This window comes from Mus musculus, chromosome 1 (assembly GCF_000001635.26).
Source record: "Mus musculus strain C57BL/6J chromosome 1, GRCm38.p6 C57BL/6J".
Lineage (NCBI taxonomy): Eukaryota > Metazoa > Chordata > Mammalia > Rodentia > Muridae > Mus > Mus musculus.
This window is the reverse complement of record NC_000067.6, coordinates 159342923-159370184: the sequence shown is the minus strand read 5'-3', so window position 1 is coordinate 159370184 and position 27262 is coordinate 159342923. Positions and strand designations below refer to the sequence as shown.

Here is a 27262-nt window from a genome sequence, read left to right as displayed (position 1 = left end):
CTGATACATATGCAGCTAGAGACACGAGCTCTGGGGTTACTGGTTAGTTCATATTGTTGTTCCACCTATAGGGTTGCAGATCCCTTTAGCTCCTTGGGTACTTTCTCTAGCTCCTCAATTGGCCCTGTGATCCATCCAATAGCTGAGTGTGAGCATCCACTTCTGTGTTTGCTAGGCCCTGGCATAGCCTCACAAGAGACAGCTATATTTGGGTCCTTTCAGCAAAATCTTGCTAATGTGTGCAATGGTGTCAGTGTTTGCAGGCTGATTATGGGATGGATCCCTGGGGAATGGCAGTCTCTAGACGGTCCATCCTTTCATCTAAGCTCAAAACTTTGTCTCTGTAACTCCTTCCATGGGTTTTGTTCCCAATTCTAAGACGGGGCAAAATGTCCACACTTTGGTCTTCATTCTTCTTGAGTTTCATGTGTTTTGCAAATTGTATCTTATATCTTGAGTATTCTAAGTTTCCTGACTAATATCCACTTATCAATGAGTACATATAATGTGAGTTCTTTTGTGATTGGGTTACCTCACTCAAGATGATGCCCTCCAGGTCCATCCATTTGCCTAGGAATTTCATAAATTCATTCTTTTTAATAGCTGAGTAGTACTCCATTGTGTAAATGTACCACATATTCTGTATCCATTCCTCTGTTGAGGGGCATCTGGGTTCTTTCCAGCTTCTGGCTATTATAAATAAGGCTACTATGAATGTAGCGGAGTATGTGTCCTTCTTATTGATTGGAACATCTTCTGGATATATGCCCAGGAGTGGTATTGCGGGATCCTCTGTTAGTACTAAGTCCAATTTTCTGAGGACCACCAGACTGATTTCCAGAGTGGTTGTACAAGCTTGTAATCCCACCAGCAATGGAGGAGTGTTCCTCATTCTGCACATCCTCGACAGTATCTGCTGTCACCTGAGTTTTTGATCTTAGCCATTCTGACTGGTGTGAGATGGAATCTCAGGGTTGTTTTGATTTGCATTTCCCTGATGACTAACGATGCTGAACATTTTTTTCAGGTGCTTCTCAGCCATTCAGTATTCCTCAGGTGAGAATTCTTTGTTTAGCTCTGAGCCCCATTTTTAATGGGGTTATTTGATTTTCTGGAGTCCACCTTCTTGAGATATATATATATATATATATATATATATATATATATATATATATATATATATATATATATATATAGGATATTAGTCCCCTATCTGATTTAGGATAGGTAAAGATCCTTTACCAATCTGTTGGTGGCCTTTTTGTCTTATTGATGGTGTCTTTTGCCTTACAGAAACTTTGCAATTTTTATGAGGTCCCATTTGTCGATTCTTGATCTTACAGCACAAGCCATTGCTGTTCTATTCAGGAATTTTTCCCCTGTGCCCATATCTTCGAGGCTTTTCCCTACTTTCTCCTCTATAAGTTTCACTGTCTCTGGTTTTATGTGGAGCTCCTTGATCCACTTAGATTTGACCTTAGTACAAGGAGATAGGAATGGATCAATTCACATTCTATTACATGATAACCGACAGTTGTGCCAGCACCATTTGTTGAAAATGCTGTCCTTTTTCCACTGGATGATTTTAGCTCCCTTGTCAAAGATCAAGTGACCATAGGTATGTGGGTTCATTTCTGGGTCTTCAATTCTATTCCATTGGTCTACTTGTCTGTCGCTATACCAGTACCATGCAGTTTTTATCACAATTGCTCTGTAGTACAGCTTTACGTCAGGCATGGTGATTCCACCAGAGGTTCTTTTATTCTCGAGAAGAGTTTTTGCTATCCTAGGTTATTTGTTATTCCAGATGAATTTGCAGATTGCCCTTTCTAATTCGTTGAAGAATTGAGTTGGAATTTTGATGGGGATTGCATTGAATCTGTAGATTGCTTTTGGCAAGATAGCCATTTTTACTATATTGATCCTGCCAATCCATGAGCATGGGAGATCTTTCCATCTTCTGAGTTCTTCTTTAATTTCTTTCTTCAGAGACTTGAAGTTTTTATCATACAGATCTTTCACTTCCTTAGTCAGAATCACGCCAAGGTATTTTATATTATTTGTGACTATTGAGAATGGTGCTGTTTCCCTAATTTCTTTCTCAGCCTGTTTATCCTTTGTGTAGAGAAAGGCCATTGACTAGTTTGAGTTAATTTTATATCCAGCTTCTTCACAGAAGCTGTTTTTCAGGTTTAGGAGTTCTCTGGTGGAATTTTTAGGGTCACTTATATATACTATCATGTCATCTGCAAAAAGTGATATTCTGACTTCTTCCTTTCCAATTTGATTCCCCTTGATCTCCTTTTGTTGTTGAATTGCTCTGGCTAGGAATTCAAGTACAATGTTGAATAGATAGGGAGAAAGTGGGCAGCCTTGTCTAGTCCCTGATTTTAGAGGGATTGCTTCCAGCTTCTCACCATTTACTTTGATGTTGTCTACTGGTTTGCTGTAGATTGCTTTTATCATGTTTAGGTATGGGCCTTGAATTCCTGATCTTTCCAAGACTTTTATCATGAATGGGTGTTGGATCTTGTCAAATGCTTTCTCCGCATCTAATGAGATGATCATGTGTTTTTTGTTTCTGAGTTTGCTTATATAATGGATTATGTTGATGGATTTTCGAATATTAAACCATCCCTGCATCCCTGGAATGAAACCTACTTGGTCAGGATAGATGATTGTTTTGATGTGTTCTTGGATTCAATTAGCGAGAATTTTATTGAGTATTTTTGCATCGATATTCATAAGGGAAATTGGTCTGAAATTCTCTATCTTTGTTGGGTCTTTCTGTGGTTTAGGTATCAGAGTAATTGTGGCTTCATACAATGAATTGGGTAGAGTACCTTCTGCTTCTATTTTGTGGAATAGTTTGTGAAGAACTGAAATTAGATCTTCTTTGAAGTTCTGGTAGAACTCTGCACTAAACCCATCTGATCCTGGGCTTTTTTTTGTTGGGAGGCTATTAATGACTGCTTCTATTTATTTAGGGGATATAGGACTGTTTAGATCATTAACCTGATCCTGATTTAACTTTGGTACCCGGTATCTGTCTAGAAACTTGTCCATTTCATTCAGGTTTTCCAGTTTTGTTGAGTATAGCCTTTTGAAGAAGAATCTAATGGTGTTTTGGATTTCTTCAGGATCTGTTGTTATGTCTCCCTTTTCATTTCTGATTTTGTTAATTATGATGCTGTCCCTGTGCCCTCTAGTGAGTCTGGCTAAGGGTTTACCTATCTTGTTGATTTTTCTCAAAGAGCCAGCTCCTGGTTTGGTTGATTCTTTGAATAGTTCTTCTTGTTTCCACTTGGTTGATTTCCCCCCTGAGTTTGATTATTTCCTGCTGTCTACTCCTCTTGGGTGAATTTGCTTCCCTTTGCTCTAGAGCTTTTAGGTGTGTTGTCAAGCTGCTAGTGTGTGCTCTCTCTAGTTTCTTTTTGGAGGCACTCAAAGCTATGAGTTTTCCTCTTAGAAATGCTTTCATTGTGTCCCATAAGTTTGGGTATGTTGTAGCTTTATTTTCACTAAAGTCCAAAAAGTCTTTAATTTCTTTCTTTATTCCTTCCTTGACCAAGGTATCATATCATTAAGAGGAGTGTAGTTCAGTTTCCATGTGAAAGTTGGCTTTCTATTAAGTATGTTGTTATTGAAGATCAGCCTTAGTCAATGGTGATCTGATAGGATGCATTGGACAATTTCAATATTTTTGTATCTGTTGAGGCCTGTTTTGTGACCAATTATATGGTCAATTTTGGAGAAGGTATCATGAGGTGCTGAGAAGAAGGTATATCCTCTTGTTTTAGGATAAAATTTTCTGTAGATATCTGTTAAATCCATTTGTTTCATGACTTCTTTTAGTTTCACTGTGTCCCTGTTTAGTTTCTGTTTCCATGATCTGACCATTGATGAATGTGTTGTGTTGAAGTCTCCCACTATTATTGTGTGAGGTGCAATGTGTGCTTTGAGCTTTACTATTAATGAATGTGGCTGCCCTTGCATTTTGAGCATAGATATTCAGGATTGAGAGTTCCTCTTGGAGGATTTTACCGTTGATGAGCATGAAGTGTCCCTCCTTGTCTTTTTTGATAACTTTGGGTTGCAAGTTGATTTTATTTGATATTAGAATGGCTACTCCAGCTTGTTTCTTCAGACCATTTGCTTGGAAAATTGTTTTCCAGCTTTTCACTCTGAGGTAGTGTCTGTCTTTTTCCATGAGATGGGTTTCCTGTAAGCAGCAAAATGTTGGTCTTGTTTGTGTAGCCAGTCTGTTAGTCTATGCCTTTTTATTGGGAATTTTGAGTCCATTGATATTAAGAGATATTAAGGAAAAGTAATTGTTGCTTCCTATTATTTTTGTTGTTAGAGTTGGCATTCTGTTCTTGTGGCTGTCTTCTTTTAGGTTTGTTGAAGGATTACTTTCTTGCTTTTTCTAGGATGTGGTTTCCATCCTTATATGTTTTTTTTCTGTTACTATCTTTTGAAGGGCTGCATTCATGGAAAGATATTGCGTGAATTTGGTTTTGTCGTGGAATACTTTGGTTTCTCCATCTATGGTAATTGAAAGTTTGTCTGGGTATAGTAGCCTGGGCTGGCATTTGTGTTCTCTTAGTGTCTGTATAACATCTGTTCAGGATCTTCTGACTTTCATAGTCTCTGAAAAGTCTGGTGTAATTCTCATAGGCCTGCCTTTATATGTTACTTAACCTTTTTCCCTTACTGCTTTTAATATTCTATCTTTATTTAGTGCATTTTTTGTTCTGATTATTATGTGTCGGGAGGAATTTCTTTTCTGGTCCAGTCTATTTGGAGTTCTGTAGGCTTCTTGTATGTTCATGGGCATCTCTTTCTTTAGGTTTGGGAAGTTTTCTTCTATAATTTTGTTGAAGATATTTGCTGGCCCTTTAAGTTGAAAAATCTTCATTCTCATCTACTCCTATTATCCGTAGGTTTGGTCTTCTCATTGTGTCCTAGATTTCACAATGAGATGATGTTTCCAGATGTTTTGAGTTAGGATCTTTTTGCATTTTGCATTTTCTTTGATTGTTGTGCAAATGTTCTCTATGTAATCTTCTGCACCTGAGATTCTCTTTTTCATCTCTTGTATTCTGTTGCTGATGCTTGCATCTATGTTTCCAGATTTCTTTCCTAGGGTTTCTAACTCCAGCGTTCCCTCACTTTCGGTTTTCTTTACTGTGTCTACTTCCCTTTTTAGGTTTAGTATGGTTTTGTTCATTTCCAGCACCTGTTTGGTTGTGTTTTCCTGTTTTTCTTTAAGGACTTGTAACTCTTTAGCAGTGTTCTCCTGTATTTCTTTAAGTGTGTTATTAAAGTCCTTCTTGATGTCCTCTACATCATCATGAGATATGCTTTTAAATCCGGGTCTAAGTTTTCGGGTGTGTTGGGTGCCCAGGACTGGCTGAGGTGGGAGTGCTGGGTTCTGATGATGGTGAGTGGTCTTGGTTTCTGTTTGTAGATTATTACGTTTGCCTTTTGCTGTCTGGTAATCTCTGGAGTTAGTTTTTAGAGTTGTCTCTGGTTAGAGCTTGTTCCTCTCATGATTCTGTTAGCCTCTATCAGCAGACCAGGTAGACTAGCTCTCTCCTGAGTTTCAGTGGTTAGAGCACTCTCTGCAGACAAGCTCTCCTCTTGGAGGGAAGGTGGACAGATATCTGGCGTTAGGACCTGCCTCCTGGCAGATGATGAAGGCCCAAAACAGGGCTTGTCCCAGAATCTGTGTAGCTTCTGTAGTCCACATTCTCACCTGAGCAGACTAGTCTTTGAACCAAGATGGCTCCCCCAGGTGCTGTGGCAAAGACCTCCTGGGCGGGGCAGACAATTCTCTGGCAGGGAAGGTGCCTGGATGTCTGGAGTCTGAAACGAGGTCTGCCTCAGAAGCTCTGTGGCTTCTGCCTGTCCCAGAAGCTGTTAGCTTCTGTAGTCTACACTCTCACCTGTACAGACTTTTTTTTTTTTTTTTTTTTTTTTTGGGTTTTCAAGACAGTGTTTCTCTGTGTAGCCTTGGCTGTCCTGGAACTCACTCTCTAGTAGTAGTTTTAAATTATTATTATTAAATCTTTTTTTACCATTCGGTTGTTATCCCCCTCCTGATCCACCCTCTGACAGTCCTTATCCCATTCCTACTCCCTGGTCTCTAAGAAGATATCCTTAACCCACCTGTCACCCAAACAGACCCCCACGCCCTAAGGCTTCAAGTTTCTTGAAGGTTAGGTGCATCTTCTCTCACTGAGGTCAGATCAGGCAGTCCTCTGCTATTTATGTGTAGGGGGCATCTTATCAGCTAGTGTATGTTGCCTGGTTGGTGGTCCAGTTTCTGAGAGATCTTAGGGGTCCAGGTTAGTTGAGACTGCTGATCTTCTTAGGAGTCACCCTCCTTTTCAGCTTCTTCCAGCCTTTCCCTAATTCAACCACAGGAGTCCCCAGCTTCAGCCCATTGGTTGGGTGTAAGTATCTGCATCTGTCTCAGTTAAGTGTTGGTGGGGCCTCTCAGAGGGCAGCCATGCTAGGTTTCTGTCTGTAAGCATACCATAGCTTCAGTAATAGTGTCAGGCCTTAAACCCCCCCGCCCACCCCCACCCCCTGTGCTGGATCCCAATTTGGGCCAGTCACTGGACCTCCTTTCCCTCAATCTCTTCTCCAGTTTTGTCCCTGCAGTTCTGTAGACAGGGTCAATTCTGGGTCAGAATTTTTGACTGTGGAATGGTAACCCTATCCCTCCACTTGATGGCTTGTCTTTCTACTGGAGGTGGACTCTCCAAGTTCCCTCTCCCCACTGTAGGGCATTTCATCTAAGGTCTCTCCCTCTGAGTCGTTAGTGTCTCTTACTTCCCAGGTCTCTGGTACATTCTAGAGGGTCCCCCCACCTCCTACCTCCCGAGGTTGCCTGTTTCCATTCTTTCTATTGTCCCTCAGGGCTTCACTCGTGATTCCCCTCCCCAGTACGTGATCATGTTCCCCCTTTCCCCTCCCTGTCCCCTCTCCCACTCAGGTCCCTCCCTCCATCTTTCCCCCATGACTGCTTTCTTCTCCCTCCCAAGTGGGATTGAGGCATCCTTATTTGGGCCCTTTGGCTTCTTGGGTTCTGTAGATTGTATCCTCAGTATTCTGTACTTTTTTTTGGGGGGGGGGGGCTGTTATCCACTTATTAGTGAGTAAATGCCATGCATGTCCTTTTGGGTCTGAGTTACCTCACTCAGGGTGATATTTTTGCCTGCAAAATTCATGATGTCCTCATTTTTTTTTCTGTTTTTGTTTTTGATTTTTCAAGTCAGGGTTTCTCTGTATAGACCTGGCTGTCCTGGAACTCACTTTGTAGACCAGGCTGGCCTTGAACTCAGAAATCTGCCTGCCTCTACCTCCTGAGTGCTGGGATTAAAGGCATGCACCACCATGCCCAGCTTCTGATGTCCTCATTCTTAATACGTGAATAGTATACCACTGTGTACATGAACCATATTTTCTGTATCCATATTCTGTTCTGGGACATGTGGGTTGTTTCAAGCTTCTGGCTATCACAAATAAGGCTGCTATGAACATAGTAGAACACATGCCCCTGTGGCATAGTGGGGCATCTTCTGGGTATATGCCCAAGAGTGATATAGCTGAATATCCAGGTAGCTCTACTTCCAATTTTCTGAGGAACCTGCAGATTGATTTCCAGAGTGGTTATACGAGTTTCCAATCCCACCAGTAATGGAGAATTGTTCCTCTTTCTCCACATTTTTGGCAACATGTGTTGTTTTTGATCTTAGACACTCTGATTGGTATAAGGTGGACTCTCAGGATTGTTTTGATTTGCATTTCCTTGATGACTAAGAACTTTGAAAAAAATTTAAGCGTTTATCAGCCATTCGAGATTCCTCTGATGTGAATTCTCTACTTAGTTCTATACTCCATTTTATGATTGGGTGGTTTGGTTTTTCGGAGGTTACCTTCTTGAGTTCTTCATATATTTTGAATCTTAGCCCTCTATCAGATATGGTAAGTTAGTGAAGTTTTTTTTGTAGGTTGCCAATTTGCCCTATTGACTATGTCCTTTGCCTTACAGGAGTTTTACAGTTTCATGAGGTCCCATTTGTCAATTCTTGATCTTAGAGCCTAAGCCATTGGAGTTCTATTCAGAAAATCCCCACCCCCCCAAGCCACCTCCACCCCCTGACCCCTGTGCCAATGAGTTCAATGCTCAAGAAAGCACAACTCTGATGGCTGAATAACAAGCTGGGCTACACATATCAGGCAGCTTACTCAGGGATTTCCAGGACAGAGAAGAATCCAGTTCTTCAAGCAGCAAAGCAAATGGAACTAACTGCATTAAGGCTCTCAAGTAAGCTAGCAGTAGTCCTCAGTGGTGAACCGTTGACCACTGATCAGCACAGAGCTTATCCTAACTTGATTTTGATATGTGTGGGACCTTGTGGGTTGGCTTTATCTAGAGGAAGAGGAAGTGTCTTAGAATCTTTATGGCGGGGTTGTGGTACATAGTGGAGCTGGGTGACCACTGAAAGTCAGCTAGGTTTTATTTTGTCCTATGATAAATATTTTAGAATGGGGGAGGGGACTGATGGTTTATTTTGGCTCAGGTTCAGTGGTTTTAATCCAAGGTGTCTGGATCTCTTGCTTTGCACCCTAGGCAAAGAAGAATACCATGGCAACAGGAGGGTATAGTTGAAGAGGTTGGTCATCTCAAAGAAAGAAGGCAGAGAGCAACTGAATGTGATATCATTTTTCAAGGAAATATGCCAGGGAATTACTTCTGGGAACTAGACCTCACCTCCTATTTTCTACCACTTCCCAATAATGCCATCACAGGGTGAATCCATCGAGGGATCAATCTATTGATTAGGTCAGAGCCATGAGCATCTAATCACTTTTCAGAAGCCTATTAGCTGACAACCAAGTCTCTGACATATGCCTTTCAGATTTAAGCGGTAACAGGCTCATAGCTTTTTGAAGGACCTGAAGATATTTTTATTTCATGATTAAGTCAGGCAGAAACATGAACTGAACAAGGATGACAACAGATAGAAAATGGATGGGGAAAAAGATACCAAGACCTCAATCCTGCACTAAAAACTACAGGCAACTAAGGAAAGCTGAGAGTGGAAAAAAAATTTTTTTCTCATGGAAGAGCGTAGCATTTTGTTATCCACTCTGAAAACATACAAGCAATGTTATAGAGACTGAGCACCTTATGTTTAGGAATATTTACATATGTACATATATGCATGTCACAACAATTCATGAAAAAAAGAGGCCATGAATTTGAAAGAACAAGGAAGGATATATGGGAGAGTTGGGAGGGTGGAAAGGGAAGGGAGAAATGATATAATTATTTTATAATCTCACAAATAAGAGAAAATAATAAATAATTGAATAAGGCAGGGGATGGGTTGTCTTGAAGAAAACTTGGCTGAGTTAAAAGACAGGCAAGAAGCTTATTTCATCATTAATTGGATATGTATATATTTGAAAAGACCAAGAAATAATGAAAGAAAAACAAAGAAAGTCTTTTTCCCTTTGTTTCCAACAGAGAAGTTAAGCCTCTTATTTTTAATTTGTATTTGCCCTCATAGTCTCTGTGTCACTATTAAATATCATAACAACCTTATAATTATTTCTATTACACTATCTTCTTTTCTCTGAGAAAATGCAATTGCCTAAATACCCAGCAAGTCCACAGTAAAAAGCTGTGGTGGGTTGAATATGAATGGCTCCCATAGGCTTATATATTTGAATGCTTAGCCACAAGGGAGTAGAGCTCTTTGAAAGGATTAGAAGGATTAGGGTGTGTGGACTTGTTAGAGGAAGTTGTGTCATGGGAGTGGGCTTTAAGGTTTCAAAAGCCCCTGCTGGATTTAGTTCCCCTCCCTACTGCCTGTGAATCAGGATGTCACTTGCTCTCAGCTACTTCTTCTGCACCATGTCTGCTTATGTGTCACCATGCTCTCCACCATAAAGATAATGGACTAGGTCTCTGAAATTGTAAGCAAGCTTCAATTGAATGCTTGCTTTTGTAAGAGTTGCCTTGGTCATTGGATCTATTTATAGCAAGAGAACAGTGGATAATAAAAATACAAAGTAATTATCAGGATCCCTGTATTATAAATGTAAATTTTCACTATAATACTTCTTGGGGTACTGACATTTAAACATAACAGACACTTGTTTTTGTGTATCCATTGATACTAGACCTAGAAAGACCTCCTGTCTCATTGCAAACCTGGTGGTATATACCTGTCTTCTGCAACTTCTATTTGCCTATTAATCAAATGTCTTTCTTTGCTACATCATCTTTCTATTCAGTATTTTGTGTGTCCATTTTATAGTTTGAGAGCACAGAGATCCACAGCAAAACACTATGTAGGAAGAGCTTAAATTGGTCTCCATCAGGTCCCTCCCCTCAGAGCTTAGGAAGCCACAGAGAAGAGGAGGAGGAAAGATTGTAGGAGTCAGAAGGGATGGAGGAAACCAGGAAAACATAACTCACCGAATCAACTAAGCAGGGCTCATGTGGGTTCACAGAGACTGAAGCAAAAAGCTTGGGGCCTGCCTAGGTCTGAGACATGTCCTCTGCATATATGTTGTGCCGTTAGCTTGGAGATTTTTTATTTGTGGAACTCGTAACAGTGGGAACGAGTGTGCCTCTGACTCTTTCGATTGCTCTTAAGATGTTTTCCCCCCTATTGGGTTGCCTTGTCTGACCTCCATTGGAGGAGATTTGCCTTGTCTTGTATCTTGTTTTGTCATGTTTGGTTGTCTTATGGAGGCCTGTTCCTACCTGAAGGGAAACGGAAGGGGATTGAATCTGGGGGGGGGGGGGGGGAGGTGAGAAGAGTGGGGAGGAAGGGAAACTGTAGTCAGGATGTATTGTATGAGAGAAGAATCTATTTTCAATAAAATTAATTTTTTAAAAAATGTATAGCTCAAGTACCTAGACACATTTCCTTTGTTGCTATTAAAAAAGGTCTCATTTGAAATCACACTGTTGCCTTGTGGGTCCAAACAGAAGCCTTACTGTCAGAGCCATTTAGAGCTTACCCATCAACCCCAACAGAAAGAAAGAGAAGTGGACCAGACCAGCTTCCTCCGCAATGTGATCCTTAAGGTAATCGGAACAAGTACTGCTGTGCGAGGCAGCCACGAGTACAATAACACAGTTCTAGAATCTCTCTTTCCAGTTTAGCCTGATGCCTATTAGTCACTGTGAAAACGGAAAGGTTTGGGCCCTTTGTGAGAACCACAGTCCAGTCTTCCTGTGGTGTTGGCCTCACATGGGAAGCTTGACTCCAGTCACCTGTCTTTGTCTCTGATAGTCATGCAGGTTATCTGCAGGACTTGAAAGGATCCCTCTCAGCAGGGTGATGGCCCTCTTTTCTAAGGAACTCTTTCAAGTAGACAAAGTCTCCCCATGGCCAGGCCTGGCTGCCTCCCTCTGGCTGTTCTTTCAGACTCCTAGAAAGTATGGATTGGAGCTTCAGAGTTTCTATGTGAAAAGAGCCTTTTAAGTTCTGAACAAAATTATGAGAGCATTTAGGTACATCTGACACGAGCTATGGTTACATCCAAATTCATAGGCCTGCCAAATATAAGCTCCCAAGGAAAAAGCTCAGGCACTTGCAGAGTTCATTCTGTCTGTCTGTCTATCTATCTATCTATCTATCTATCTATCTATCTATCTATCTATCTATCTATCTATCTATCTATCTATCTATCATCTACCTATCTCTCTACCTACCTACCTACTTATTTCAGTGCCTTTAAAAGTCCCTTTTTTATTTAGGAAATGTTTTCAGTGACACAATACTAACCAAGAAAGTGCATAGTGGTTCTCCTTCTCCCTCTCTTCCCTCTCTCTTTCTCTTTCTTCTCTCTCCCCCTTCCCTCCCTCTGCCTCCCAACTGTGCTGGAGTCCACAGGTATGCACTACTATACCCGGCTTTGCTCTATTGCTTGTACATTGGCATATTTTTGCAAATGATCAAATGCTTCAGTTGTATTTAAAATAGAGCTTTCAAGTTTGGAGATTGCTACATTTTGCTGGCAGCTTTGCGGTACTGCCAGCAAAATAGACTACTGGTGTGTGGCCAGGTAGTTTAAGGACCATAACAAAACAGTTATCAGTTTGATAAGAGGTTTTAGAATTCTCATTGTCCATGAGCCCTTTTTCAAATTCAAGAAAAAATTGCTCTGTTGTATGACAAACACCAAACACAAGTTTGCAATCAATGGATGTCCAGAATGAAGAACCACAGTCGTAGGAACTAGCAGTGATTCAATTTGCTTGTTCCAATTCCATTCTAGTCAAGGCATAAGTCTATACCGTCTCATAAATCATTGTAGCAGAGAAAGCCTTAAGTTGGCCACTCTTGTCTTGGGTGCAAGACCTGTCAGGTTAGAACCCAGTATCTTCTATTATCATTATACAACCATGATCATCAGTTTAATGAGGCCTGGGAGCTTGTACTTCTAAGTATGATATTAAGATTGGATAGCAATGTGTGTTGGTAGTTAACTCAATCCTGCACTGAGAAATGGTGGATTATGTAATTTTTCACACTGCTGGTACTGCATGTGGAACATGTCAATAAGTGACAAAGTGAGAGTAAGGGTATGTGTGATAAGAAAGCTAGGCCAAGTGCCATGCCATCTCTTAACCACAGGGATGGATGGTGGCATTCCCAGCACACAGTACTGGTCTGTAATCCAGTGTCAACTTTCAAGGCAACAGGCCAATATCAGTACCTTTATTTATATGACAAAAGAAGTGGGAAGGCTTTCAGAATCCCCAGAGCGGAATCTTTAATTGCTCCATCAGATCTTAAGGACCAGAGCAAAAGGTCTGCAGTCACAGTTGCTTGTCAGAGATCACTGCCCAGTATTCACACTGGGAGGTTCAGATTTGTTGTCTAATAGCATACTAACTAGCCAGTTGCCTGAGTTGGAAGCTTTCTTTCTTTGTTTTTTTTTTTTAATTTTGTTTTCACAGTTGGCCATTTTATATGAAAAGTCAGCTGACTCCTAGATTGCAGCATTTTACAGCCTTCAGATGACTGTAGATGCTCTAATATTTCACCTCAGCTTGGCAATACTGCAATTTGTCTAATGAGGCTTTATGACTGGGCAAAACAAGGAATTGCAACAAGGCCAGACCATCAATTTTTGCTTTGCTTTTTTTTGTGTCTGCGGTTCCCAGTAAATTGTTGTTCATACTGTTCATACACTCCTCTGGTGGAACAAACTTCCTATAAATGACTAGAAAAAATAGTAGGCGCATCTGGAACCTCTGAAGTATTTTGCTACACATATTGAGCTCTTTCATAAGTAAAAGCAAACAAAAGTTCAGACTTAGCTGCTAGGAGGACAGGAGAAAAATGGAGGAGATTGATTGCAGAGAAATCTCACATGATGGAACCTTGGTTAGACCACCAAAGGGTTGGTGACTACAGTACTTGATGGGATAAGTATGTCTGTTTCTCCAATATCAGACAAAATGTATGTCTTCTTTACTAAAAGTGCTTTAATATTGCAAAGTAATATTACATCTCCCTCTCTACATTATCTATTGTCTTAATTCTTACATAACCACCTTCATTCCTTGTAATTGATCTTTTGACAAAAAGTATTTTTTTTAAAAAGATTGTATTTATTGTTATATGTAAGTACACTGTAGCTGTCTTCAGACACACCAGAAGAGGGCATCAGATCTCATTATGGATGGTTGTGAGCCACCATGTGGTTGCTGGAATTTGATCTCAGGACCTTTGGATGAGCAGTCAGTGCTCTTACCCGCTGAGCCATCTCACCAGACAAAAAGTATTGTTTTACAGAGCTTATGACTTGTCTTTCTTGGAAGTGGTTATTGGTCCTATGTCTTCACTCTGTCTAGTGTCATCGGTTTGTAGGGTCCTGAACAATATGGTGATTTTAAGAATTTTTAATTAGCTAATTTTATTTTTGGAAGCTTTGCTGGCTCAGTTTGATTGACACTGTTGAGTATATCCCTGTTTTTCTGAAAGGTACACAGTAACTACTTCAGGGGCCTTCTTTTGGGGAACTCTAGATACGGTTCCTATGGAGAATAGACTACGTTTGCCTTTAACTTGCCCAGCACAGCCAAAAGAGGGTTAGGGGAAAGCAGAGTGCATGTCCCTCAGTTCATATAGCACTTACCTCTCTGGGACCACAGAGGAGAAGAAACACATAAATGGTTGACTGGAAACACAATGTCTACTGATGGTTGGCTAGATGGAAAGGGGCATTTCCTGAGGAACTGCAGGATAAGCAATGCCAATGTGTACCAGGAAAGGTAAGGTAAGGCAAGGCTGAGCAGAAGTCATTGATACTTTACCACTTCCCAAACTGACTCAATCAAGTTGTCAACTTTGAGTCCCTTGCTTAGGGTCCTCTAGATGAATGCCCTCTCTTGGCGGGCTTTCCTGACAACTAGATTCTGAAATTGGTTCCTCCAGTCTCTTTCTACAGACTTTTCTCCAGTGTTCTATTTGCAATGACACACAGTTGTCTTCCTTCACAGTCTGGCCAGGGTAGGGTTTCTTCTCTTAGTAAAGAGCTTTGACTCTCCAATACAGCTGCCTATTTTAATGTGTTGCCAGTCCATTCTCCAGATTAGTCGCTCTCTAGATTATTTCCAAACTTAGTAGCTTCTGCAAGTCTGTCCTTGCAGTCTTACACCACCATTCCCTCAGTCTGGGTTTGGACAGTTGGCAAGAAAGCCAGATAAGGTTGGCAAGTCTGCAGCATGATCACTGGACACATGCCAGCTAATGCTGAGAAAGCTCAACTAGCTGCTGGTGGAAAGTTCTCAAGGGCTGCTGTTAGCACCTACTCTAAATGGATCTCTGATGTGCTCAGTTGTTCTGTATTGAAGGAGACAGTGTGGTGTGGTGTCCTGGTTCCTAACAAGCTTGGGTAGTAAGCTAGTGAAATTTTCAGGCTGTAGAACTCTCTCAATGGCCAGCTCATATCCTTGTGTGTAGGTTGTAACTTGGAAGCAAACTGTTTTTAGCACTGGTGCTCAAAAAAGAGGACTGACAGCACTTTTAGTCAGATTGTCCCATCTTGATTCTAGTATCTGGGGAGAGCAAAATAACCTTCCTATGTCTTTATGGAATTCATTTTGAAAATCAGAGTCAGATGCCAACTAAAGGTAGGCATTCAGCTTCCTAGAAAATCTAGGACAGGGATATCATGTTGAGGATTGTTTCAGAAAGAAGACACCCTGTTCCTTAAGAAAACATGGATGAATTGCAAGCCAGATGTACTTATATAGCTATTATAGACTTTCAATACATTTATTAAAAAGATGAAAAACAAAACAGAAGAAGGGTAAAGTGGAAGTGGAGGAAGAAGTCAATTTCCGAAAGGGAAAGTAGGCTCTCCACTCTTTATATTACCTATTACAGTAGGGAAATAGCCATTCCTCCTGATTTCTTCTCTGTGAATGAATGAATCTGGAGGAGAGTCTGAGCTCTCAAAGGGATCTGGAGGGATGATCCATGTAGGTCCAGACTTCAGACAGACAGTTGACTGTGAAATCATTTTGGACACTTGGTTGACCAGTTATCTCCAAGGATACAGATGTCCATAGCCACTGGAGTTCCTTTTAGTGTTGTAACAACACGATAGGTTCTGAAGACTTTCTTTTGCTGTTTTACCCATCTGAAGTTATCATCAGTTAAGTAACTTGTCAACAATCATAAGACATTTTCTAGTCTTTTGGCAGGATCAACATGTGTAACTGCCTTCTTGGTACCTGTTTGATTAGTGGGTAGAAAATAGCAGTTAACCCCCCTCCTTTTGTCTTGTTTTGTTTTTTTTTTTTTGAGATAGGGTTTCTCTGTATAGCCCTGGTTGTCCTGGAACTCAACTCTGTAGACCAGGCTGGCCTCAAACTCAGAAATCCACCTGCCTCTGTCTCCCAAGCGCTGGGATTAAAGGTGTGCGCCACCACTGCCCGGCAACTTTTTTTTTAATCAACTGAAATCCCAAATCCTTTATACAACCCACTTAATAACTCAGTAGACATGCCTTTTAAACAATCTTTTAACTATGTATCATTATTTTGGCAGTTTTCATTTATAAACACCATAATGTTTTACTTTATAGGACTTTATTATATGCAAATTGTCTGCCTAAAGCTTCATGAAGGGATCACGATTTACTTGCTATTATCTACAATTTCCCACTCCAATGCCTAGGATGAAGCCAAGGCAAATGTATTAGTTATGTTTGCATTGCTATAACAAAATGCTTAAGAAAAACTACAAGGAGAAAAAGTTGTTTTGGTTCACAGTTTCAGTATAGTTCTTGGCTCCAGGCCTCTGATAAGGCAAACTATCTCTGCAGTAAGAGTATGTGGAGGAGGCAGTTCACTTCTTAGCAGACAGGAAACTGAGTAATGGGATAACTAGCCATAACCTTCAAAGGCAAACCCTAGTAACCCACTTTCTTCAGCTAGGCTCCACTTTCCAAAATATCTAGTTTCCCCACATGGTGCCACCATCTGAGGACAAAATGTTCAACACACATACCTATGGGAGCACTTTCTCCTAAAATCATGACTCTAAGCTTAGTGGGAAGGAAGAAGAGTGATGCAAGAGAGGCAGATTTCAGTTTAATCTAAGGAAAACAAAACAAAACAAAAAATTGCCTAACAATTAGAACTATTCTTCAAAACTATCCTAGGAACCAGTGGCTCTCAAGAACTATTAGCAGTTAAAAAGAGTCTGGAAAACTACTCATTATTTACCACATGAAAATTTCTACATCAATTCACCAGTGGCTTTGGAGAAAGTTTGAGGTTGGTTGTTTGACCATTGTACCTACTGAGATACAATGAGACTGAAGTCACAAGGGTTAGGTTTCTACACAAAATCCTGACCCTGTTTTCTCATCCTTCATCTATAGAGACATGAAGTTAATGATCCACTGATCAGCTATGGAGAGACATAAAATTGATGTCAAGGTTCCCTTGAGATTCCCAGATAATGAATACACTGCTGCATAGTTAAATGGCCACTTGAAGCCACTAGACTGTCTAACATACCAAGAAGAGGTGGGAAGAGGACACGCTCTTTTTCTCTTGCAATGATTTCAGACCATTAGAAGGGCACAGGAAGAGAAAGGTAAGAATATTTCCTAAGGATCAAAGCTTTAGCTTCCAGAGTTTCCCTGACAACTGAACTCTTCTTTCTTTTCCACTTGTCTTGCTACCTGTAATCAATAGAGGTGCTGCTGCTTTTCAGCCCACCGTCACCGAGGAAAGTATGTGAGAAATGGCATTTTCGTAAAGTAGCTTTTCATTGTAGTTATGAAGACACTCTTTGGGAGGTTAGTTCATATCGATATAGGCTCATATCATGTTGAGAACACAAGGCTCCCTAGTTTTATGTCAACTTGACGCAAGGCAGAACAACTGATAAAAATCCCCCCAACCCCCCAGATTGGCCTGTGGTACATCTTCTGGGCTGATGATGTGGAAAGGCCCAGCTCATTACAGGTAGTGTTACTCCTGGGCTGATGGCCCTGGGTTCTATAAACAGACTGAGCAAGCCATGGGGAAAAAAGCTAGTAAGTTGCACTTCTCCGTGGCCTCTGCATCAGCTCCTGACTCCGGGTTCCTGCCTTGCGCTCGTGTTCTGACTTTTCTATATGATGGACCACAGCTGTAAGGTGGAATAAATCCTTTGTTCTCTAAGATATTTTTTTGTCATAGTGTTTTATATAACAATAGAAAGCCTAACTAAGACACAATGAATAAAAGTCACTTCATAGACTGGTGCAGACTTCTGGAATAGCTGCTCTAACTTTTAACTCTCTACTTTTAAAAAACAGTTTTATACTTTAATCTTCCCAGGAACAAATTGAAGTGATTGAAATTTTCATGCACAAATTCTAATGCTGCCCAGTGTTCATGGAGTGCTTTTAATTTTCAAGACTACCAGCAGCCTTCCCAGAAAAAAAACAAAACAAACAAACAAACAAAAATAATCACTGAATGTACAGAAAAGCGCTACAGTTCCACAGCCCAGAAGTGGCAAAGCCTGTGCTAAGAACAGAAGGCTGCCTTTTTTCCAGGGAGCCACAGAGCCCGGAGGCCTCTCCTGGGATTGGCCATGCAGAATTGGGAAGCACAAGTGTTGACTGGGAAAAAAAAAAGGTTACAGATTTACCAGTCTAGACTCTCCCTATGAACAATATCTGGAAAAGCAGGCTAATCTGATGGCCATTAATTTAGGGGAAAGTAAGAGGTCTTGATTAAACAATGGCATAAAACCATGTACAAATGTTTTGTGAGATTCAGTCACATCAAGGAAATATTAGGTTCCCAGGCTTTGTTAAGTGCCAAGAGCTCAAGAAACATTTTATACTCAGAGAGAGAGAATCTCAATAATAAAGTAAAAGAGAACAAAAGTGGGAAGGGGTAGGAAGTCAGCTTTGAAAAATATACCCTGCTTCCATACACCCAACAGACTGCAGACTTTCTGTCTGATCCTTTAGTATCATCTCTGCTCTTAAACTCTGAAGCCTGTTAGTGAGTATTGACCTCCAAGTACACCCACCTAACAAAAGACCTTACATCCTACGAAGCTTCAGCAGGAAGTGTCCATTGGTTCTCTGGAAGACACATAACCAATGCATAGCAACACTGCATGTGTGCACTTCTGTGAAAACTAAGCATCGAGGTAGCTTTGAATTGGATGGTGTTAGCCAAGATGGTCTTCCAGGCTCTTATGCTAGAGATGCTCCATTATGGGGAGAGGTATTATTTTACAGAAAGAATTTCCGTCCCCACAAATAAATAGAAGTTCCATGAAGACTACTTTTTCCTACACTGCTTTGTGGTCAGCACCTAGAGGTCAGCAAGCTAGAGCATGCAAACCAAATCCAGTTTGTAGCTTTTTGTACGGATCATAGGTTTTCTATATTTTAATGCCTAATAAATATAAAAATACAAATCTGTGAACCATTACAGTGAAATGAACTCAAATATGTGATTGTAGTGGAACACAACCATATTCGTTTGCTTATATTTGGTTCAGGGATATTTTTGCATGCTGCAACGGTAACACTGAGTGGCTCCGATGGAGGATTTGTAGCCCACAAAGCCTAAAATAGTTGGCCCTTTACAGAAACAGCTTGCTTACTCCTGGCTAGGATGGTCTACCATATAGTTGGCACTACAACTTGTTGAAGGAACCCACCAAGAGCAAGCAGCAATGGGTGTATCTTCCTTTGTAAGCAACTGCCATGCCAATTACAGACTTCCAGCTGAGAGCCACCCTAAGGAGAATTAGAGATAGACAGAAATATGATCACTATCACTTGGCAGCCCATTGTCCAGATGGGCATAAGTTTACACACAATTGGGAACACATCAACCATCTAGACTGATGGGACATAATGGCTTTGAGTAGAAGTGGTGGTCAGAATGCTATAAGAAACTCAATTCAATCTTACCTCATTCTTAAGATTTTGGGATAAAATGTTCTTTATGCTGTATAAAACCAAGTGCTAATATTACATATATGAAATTGCTTTTTCTTGGCTTCTTTCAAAAGTCTTAAGGCTGGAACAATTGCTCAGCTGTTGAGAGCACTGGTTGCTCTTCTAGAGGACTTGGATTCAATTCCCAGCATCCTCATGGAGGCTCTAAACTCATCACTCTAGTTTGAGGATCTGACACCCTCTTTTGGCCTCCACGTGCTGCACACGTGTTGCACATACATGCAATCACCCACACACGTAAATTTTAATAACAATATATATTGAAGTTTCCTGTGTCCAAATCAACCCTCCTAAACCTGTGGTCATAGAGTAGCATTGACAATTAGAGAAAAAGTCTGTTCACAGGGAGAAATCCTGTGAGTATCATGGTAAATTTGGGAGCCCAACCTTTGATTCCATTGACCTTCCTCCTTACTCCAACTCCAGTGATTTCAGATCTGAGGCAATATGAAGTTTGCCCTTAAAACTGACAAAGGACAAATAACTCAAGAAGTGACACACAAATGGAAGGACCTCTTGGTTCTCTTATTGAGGATTTAATGAGTGCAGGTAGAATATTTTCACTCATATATAAATGAGTGTTTAAACTCCAAGGATGACTATGAACTTTATATATTACAATCTTGCTAAGATGTTGCTTTGCTTTTTGTTGTTGCAAGTTTCACTCTCAGGAAGTAGAATTTGCAGGTAAACAAAGATATTTTCCATCTTTTGCAAAAATACACTTTATTAATGATAAACACTACAATGTCAGTTTCTTTAAGCTCCATGACTTGTGCTGTTTAAGCCTCGGCTGGACAGTTACTCTGATTTCATGTGTAAATCATTTATGTAGTTAGCTTTAATTCCCATTGTCCTGTTGCATTCTGCTTTGTATCTTCATACTTATAAAAAATACTGAAATTCCTTTCCGTTTTGGAGGTGGTATGAGTTCGTATGCATGTGTATAGGTATAAATGCTTGTGGATGCGTGCACAGGTATGCAGGTGTGTGTATGGGTCTTTGTAAGTCAGAGGGTTCTGTGCACCTTCCTTGACTGTTCTTCACATTTTTCTATGGAGTAGGATCTTGGCCAACACCAGAGCGTGCCAATATTTAGCCAGGTTTCCCTGGGAATCCCCATGTCTGTTTATCAATTTTGAGTCACAGGCTACATGCCTTACCCACTCAGCTATTGGCAGTCTCTGAAGATTGAAACTTTGGTCTTCATACTTTATAAGGCAACTGTTTTATCCAATAAGCCAATTTCCTGATCTAAAACTATAAACTTGACTAAAATAAACTTCCAAAAAAGTTTAATAAGGCAATATTAAAACCCTTGTATTCCTTGTACATTCTTAATGTAGCCTGTTTACACTTCATATTATGATGACAATTTGTTATAAACAGCACACCGGTGCAGAACCACTGATATCAGAGAAAGCCATGCTTGACTTTTCTCTATTTTATGCACTGTCCCTTTCAGTTTCAGAATATCACCCTGGACAGTGCAGACCATTTGCTCAGTCTCTATTCTCCTTGTGCCTGTGACAATTTCTCTGGCTTTGTTTTTGATGGTTCTGACAGTTTAGAAAGGCTAGTCGGTTATTTAGTAGGTTATAACTCAAGGAGGGCTTATATGATGGATGTCTTTCCCATTTACATGATGACTACAGAGTAAAAACACCATTTCTTTTATATCTTATCAACAGTATATACTATCAGTATGACATCATCTTTGATGTTGGCCATGGTTAGATTAATTAAAGTAGTTCTGTAAGCTTCTCCATTGTAGTAACTAACTTTTATCTTCTTAACCAAAATATACCTTTGGGGAAAAAATCACTATATACAGACCATACTCAAAGTGGAGGCATGTCCCAAAAGGTATCTTGAGGGTGAGGTATAGCCACAAACTGCAATTCTGTATCTTACTTACAGTAGTATGGCTTTACGATTTGTCCCATACTTTTGACTGCATTCCGATGTTTATCCTGTTGCTGACATATTTCAGTTTTGGTCAAGAGAAACACACATTTTTCTTAAAATCTGTTGCCCTTAAATTCATTTGACTTTTTCTTTTTAACTAGTTTAAGATTCAGCTGAGATTTTTATCTCCTGTAAGATTAAACTTCCTGACAACTACCTCTACCCCAACCCTTCATCTCCCATCATGTAAGGTTGTATGTTTTCCCAGTGAACACACAAAACTCATGTCTTCCATATTTTTGCCTGGGTCCCTGTCTCTCTCTCTCTCTTAGTGAATAAGCTACACTAGCATAATTATAATTTTCTTACAATGTAGGACACAATTCTCACGAAAAGCAGCTGTTCAACAAATATTTCCAGAACTGAGGGCTCCACAGTTTCCTAACCCATTAAACAGAAGCTGCATCATATAAGATGTCAAACTGACTGCTCTGTGAGGAAGAGCACAGCAGTATTACAATGGGCTCAATTAAGTAGCCAACACTAGCTGTATTTGCATAATTGCATTAAGGGCAATGACCCATTACCCTTATGTTTAGAACTAGGGCTAGATGTCTTCTAGATTTGCTTAGCTACAGGTTCGTAAGCACTGTGGCCATGATGTTTTCAAGTAACTTAAGCTTGCTGAGGATAATACAATCGGTGAAAAAATAAACTCCCTAGGGTAAGTTCTCTTAGTAAAGACTGTGGTGAATGCCAATAGATGATGCAGGATTTGGGGTGGCTAACGTTATCTTTGACCCAAGCTCCTATTAACCTCCAACTATTTTCCCGTGACCAGATCCCACCATTCTGCTTTATAAAAATCCAAATTCTTAATCATGTGCTAAAAGTGCCATTGTATTGGGCTCCTCTGTTCAAACTCATCCTGTGTTCTTTCTTCTTTCTAAAAGCTGTAGCTGGGTTCCATATTTCATTTCAGGTAGTGTGGGTGGTCTAGACTGCACTCTGCTGTTGAGAATGAGCCTGAATTCATGACTCCCTGCCTCCTACTTCCCAAGCACCAAGATGACAGAAGTGTGCCACCATATCTAGCTTTGCTTTCTTAATTTGTTTTTAATATCAGGTCAATTTACAATAATTCTACAAAGTAATACAAACTTCAATTTTTTATTCACATTAGTTGACAAATGGGAATAAAGACAAGTTGTGTAAGAAACCCTACAAAACCCCTGAAATAAAGATTAAGGTAAAACATAATTTAAGTGTTATATTTTTACAAGGAATAGCATTATTAATTTGATCTCAATGTCCTGCAGAGACTAAGTCAACTTTAGAAAGCTATGATTTTCAAGAAAAAGGAAAAAAAAAATCTAACTAAGGGGTTACAGATGTAGTTCAGTTGATAAGTGTCTTGCCTAGCATGCACAGAGCCCTAGGTTTTCTTCCCTAGCACTTTAGCACCACTTAAAACTGGGAGGGGGGACACATGATTATATCCCAGCAGCCCCGGGGTGGGGCGACAGGATGATCAGAAGCTCAGGGCTACTTGTGACTACAGAGTAAAACTGAGTTTGGTTTGTGCTACATGGTAAACTTTCTTTAAAAAAAAAAAAAAAGCACTATCTTAAAATAATTTATTTCTAAAAAGCCATATCCCTTTGATAACCAAACAGTTCTATATTTTCTAAACATGGAAACTAACATGATCAACTCATATAATATAGAGAGCTTGAGATTAAAAGTGTAGGCATGTAAAAACAGTATTAATGAGCAAAAACATCACTTCTATTTAAAGGCATCCAAGGTGGCACTAACTGCTTCCTATCTTGAAGATGTTCAGGGCACTCATCCCTAACACCAGCATCTCTGTTGGAGTATACTTCCTACATCTTCACAAATGGACATTTACTGATTTTAACATTCACTGGTGACAGATGGTAACTTCTGATTTTTTTAAGGATTTATTTATATGTATAGGTGTTTCTCCTGCACATATGTCTGTGTACCACATCCATGCCTTGGGCCTTGGATGTTAAAATAGAATGTCAGATTCTTTGGAATTGGGGTTCTAAGTAGTTGTGAGCTCATCTGTGGGTCCTAGGAAGCAAACTTGGGTTCTCTACAAGAGCAGCAGGACTCTTGACTGCTGAGCCTTTTCTCTCAGACTTGAGACCATTAAGTTTAGCAAGTTTTAAATGTAAGAAGTTATGAAAGATGAAATTCTTTTGAAGCTATGAAAACTAATAAATTTCACTCAAGTTGGATGATAAAACCTTACACAAACTATTGTATAATTATTTCTCCTCTTTCCTAAGTTTCCTCTTTTCTAACCAGCCTCATGGAATGTGACTATGCAGGCTTTGCAGCAGAAGTTTATGTTGGACATGTACCATTGCTTTAGTTTTGTTGGGATTGCTGTTAATATAGTTATGTGTGTTATGTGACTTTCTGGTAGTTTAAAGAGTTTAAAACCTCAAAAGACAACTGGCTTCAATAATTTAAGTTCAAAAAAATGTAAGCTTACTTAGGTATCAGTAACCTTCAGCTGAGGGATCCACTGGGTAGTGGATTGTGCTATCTGTATCCAACAATCCTTTGTGAAAATGTTTTATGAAATGTGTGGAGAATTTCACTTGAACCATTTGCTGAAATGTATTATCCACATTAATTTTGCGTGACCCAATGCCCTGCAATGTAAAAATGATTTATAAATTAACTAGACAATTTAAGAGGTCACACGGTTTGGAAACTTGGGGTAGGTACCAGAGCATACAAGTTTAAATCAGGGCATTGCAGATGAGCCGCAGATAGAGTTTGAAATTCCACCTATTTTCTAGCCATGCCCATTTGTCTACTAACGATAGTAGCTACATCCCTGATACCCTGGCAGAGCTAACAGTTCTCTAACAGTTATAAGAGACCATATGGCCAGCAAAGCCTGAAGTATTTCCTATATGTTCTTTTATAGAAAAGGTTGGTTGACCTCTTCTCAGTCAGTGATCAGTCTTGGCCAGTATAACTGAGGGATTCTTGGTGCAAAGAGAACCAGAGTTGTAAGGACAGTCCTTTCCTGTTTACTTGATCTCAAGTCAAACTCTTAGATCTCTGACCAGATAAGGTCTGATGGTGATCATCTAATCAGGGTATAGAAAAAGGAATTCTTATTATTTTTTTTAAATTGTAAACATTAAGGTCCCTGGAAGGAATCTACACATTTTATCTTTTGTTTATGTTGATATTCCAAAAGGGTTGAGAAACACAACGATAAAATTACTCACCAGTACATTTTTCTTCCTTTTAAAATAAGATTTATTTTCATTTATGTGTGAGCGTTGTATCTGGATCTTTGAATGTGCACCACATGCATGCCTGGTGCTTAAGGAGCCCAGAAGAGGACGTCAGATCTCCTACTGGAATCATAAGCAGCAGTGAGCTGCTACGTAGGTGCTGGGGACTGAACCCAGATCCTCTGTAGGAGCGACCAGTGCTCTTATTCTCTGAGCCTCTCTCCAGCCCCAGCCAGAACATTCTGTATAACCCATAAGTGCAACTTCTTCAAAAGACTCTCACCCCATCTGACAAAAAGGTGTTCCTAGCTCAGCTGTGGCTCAATAAACTTTTTGTTGTTGTTGTTTATTATTTTTATTTAAAAGAATTTGTTTCCCTATCACAAAAATTAGCCACACTGCCAACAGCAAAGTTCATAGTTACACTGATGGTGGCGAATTCTCTGGATATTCCCAGTGTCCCAAAGGCATAAAGGAGGGAAAAGGTACTTAAAACAAATCCAAATGATGTTGGGGGAGACATTACATGCCATTTCTTTTTCTTCTCATCATCAGCTGCAGATGGCTTTTGGGAGGATCAAACACAGTTTGACTTCAGGAAACTCTTTATACCAATTCTAGCACCTAATGGGGAAACCAAAAGGAAGACTTTTACAGAGTTGCTTTAAAACAAAGAATTTAATGGTGCTTTTCTGTATGTACTACTGAAAAACCAAACACAAATACCTACTATCTGGTATAATGCAAAAGAACTGGAAGAAACCAGATGTTCATTCCTTCTTTCAATTAAAGCATTGTATGAAAAATTAGTTATTAAACCAATTAGAGAGCCTTTCAGGTAAACTACATGAAACTGATGGAGACAAATGGTATTTTTGGACTATCAGTTGGTTCCTTAATTCATCCTTAAGGAAAAACAGTTCAGGATTTCAGTTCCATCTTTCTTCCCTTAGTAAGTACTATGTCAACAGCACTAGCACGAGTGACCTAGTGACCCAGGGTTTAGACGTTATCAGTGTTATCTTTTCTTGTGTTTCAACTTCAGTGCTAACCACTGAATACTTGGTTAGATTTTGATGTTATCATGCCATAAAAATAAACTGTGATGGTGTTAAAATTAAAAGTGAAAAGCAAAGATGGAAATGAGTAATAAAGGTCAGAGAACCAAAGGTGATTGTGAGACTGTCAAGGATTGTTTCATGGACATTGTAATTTTAGGTCAGAAAGATTTGAATGGTGCCAACCATTCACCTTTGCCTGCGTGTCACAATGCTTTTTGTATACACATTATAAAGGTCCCTTGACGTGTCAGGTCAATGCTGGGGAAAAAAAAAACCAACAATTTAGGTTTCCTTCTGAGAATCTATGGGATTCCACCATAGCCTTAGAGCTACTATAGGGTGTCAATAATTCCAGTTGTTTCACAAGTCTAGATTGTTCATTTATGTATCCATTTTCAATCTATGCCTTGCCAAGAGAATGTAAAATTGAGAGAACCTAGCTACTTCCATTCAATTCCAAGACCTAAAATCTTACTTGAAGCCTCCAGAAAAGAACTGATGTTGATCCATGCAAAGGCCTAGTTTTCATGTAAGTTGGCATTATTACCAAATGGTAAAGGCAACCGTCACATGAATTAGTGTGCCTCGCTAACACTGCAGTTCCTGTCACATGAATTAGTGTGCCTCGCTAACAATGCAGTTCTGCTTTGAGTTTGTATGCTTTGCCTCCATAGCTTGCGCTTTGTCTCCATTGCTCCCTTTGTGGTTTGGGCACTTACAAATAAAAGAAAGCTGTGGCAAAAATAAATGTCTACTGGCAGGCAAGACAGACACATGATAAAAGAAAGAAATGCTTTCTGAACTTTCTGTAAGAATATAGTGAAGGATCACATTCTCTCAGAATATGTGTTGGCCAAATTTATGTACTTAAAACTCTCTATCCAAAATTTTATTTATAACAATTACACTGTGTAGCTCAATTTATTTATAAAAATAATGCATTATGACCAAGGGATAAATACTAAATGCTATAATCAAGTAAAACTGTATTTTCTTGGAATATTAACTAAGAAGAAAGCATGTGGAAAAGTGTGAGTCTTGAGTATGCTCAAGGGGTCAGTTTCAGATTACGGGACACCAAACTTTTCTCTCTATCCTGACTCCCACCTTAGCAAGAAGGAACAAAACCCTACTTACTACATACGTGAAGAAAGAAAAACACAAGAAAGAACAAAAACTACAGACGAGGGTAACAAATACATGAGCATCATGCCATGCCAGACTGTCTACTAGGTAAGTCCCTTGTGACGTGACTATACTGGCCCATAAGTACTGTAATGCAGGTGCTCAATAGCCTTCCTCTGTTTCTATCTGACCATCTAGTCATCCATCTTGCTTACAACCTCAATAAGCATGATTGTCTCCATAACTGTGAGCTACCTATTTCTTTCAACTTCAGTTAAGTCATTTTTGAGGGAAGAAACCCATGATTGTGAAGGCTCAGTAAAACTGTATATTTGT

At 39.8% G+C, this 27262-nt stretch overlaps 1 protein-coding gene across 6 annotated transcripts in view; it reads right to left on the bottom strand.

The window, feature by feature from the left end:
- Positions 1 to 15312: 15312 nt before the first annotated feature.
- Cop1 (COP1, E3 ubiquitin ligase) overlaps positions 15313 to 27262 on the bottom strand; it is a 122717-nt gene continuing 110767 nt past the window's right edge. For all 6 annotated transcript variants that reach the window (XM_030254396.1, XM_030254393.1, XM_006496860.3 and 3 more), the window contains one exon: positions 15313 to 25364. In XM_030254396.1, coding sequence (XP_030110256.1) covers positions 25347 to 25364 — 18 coding nt within the window. In that variant the 3' untranslated portion in view covers positions 15313 to 25346. The remainder of the gene's footprint in view (positions 25365 to 27262) is intronic.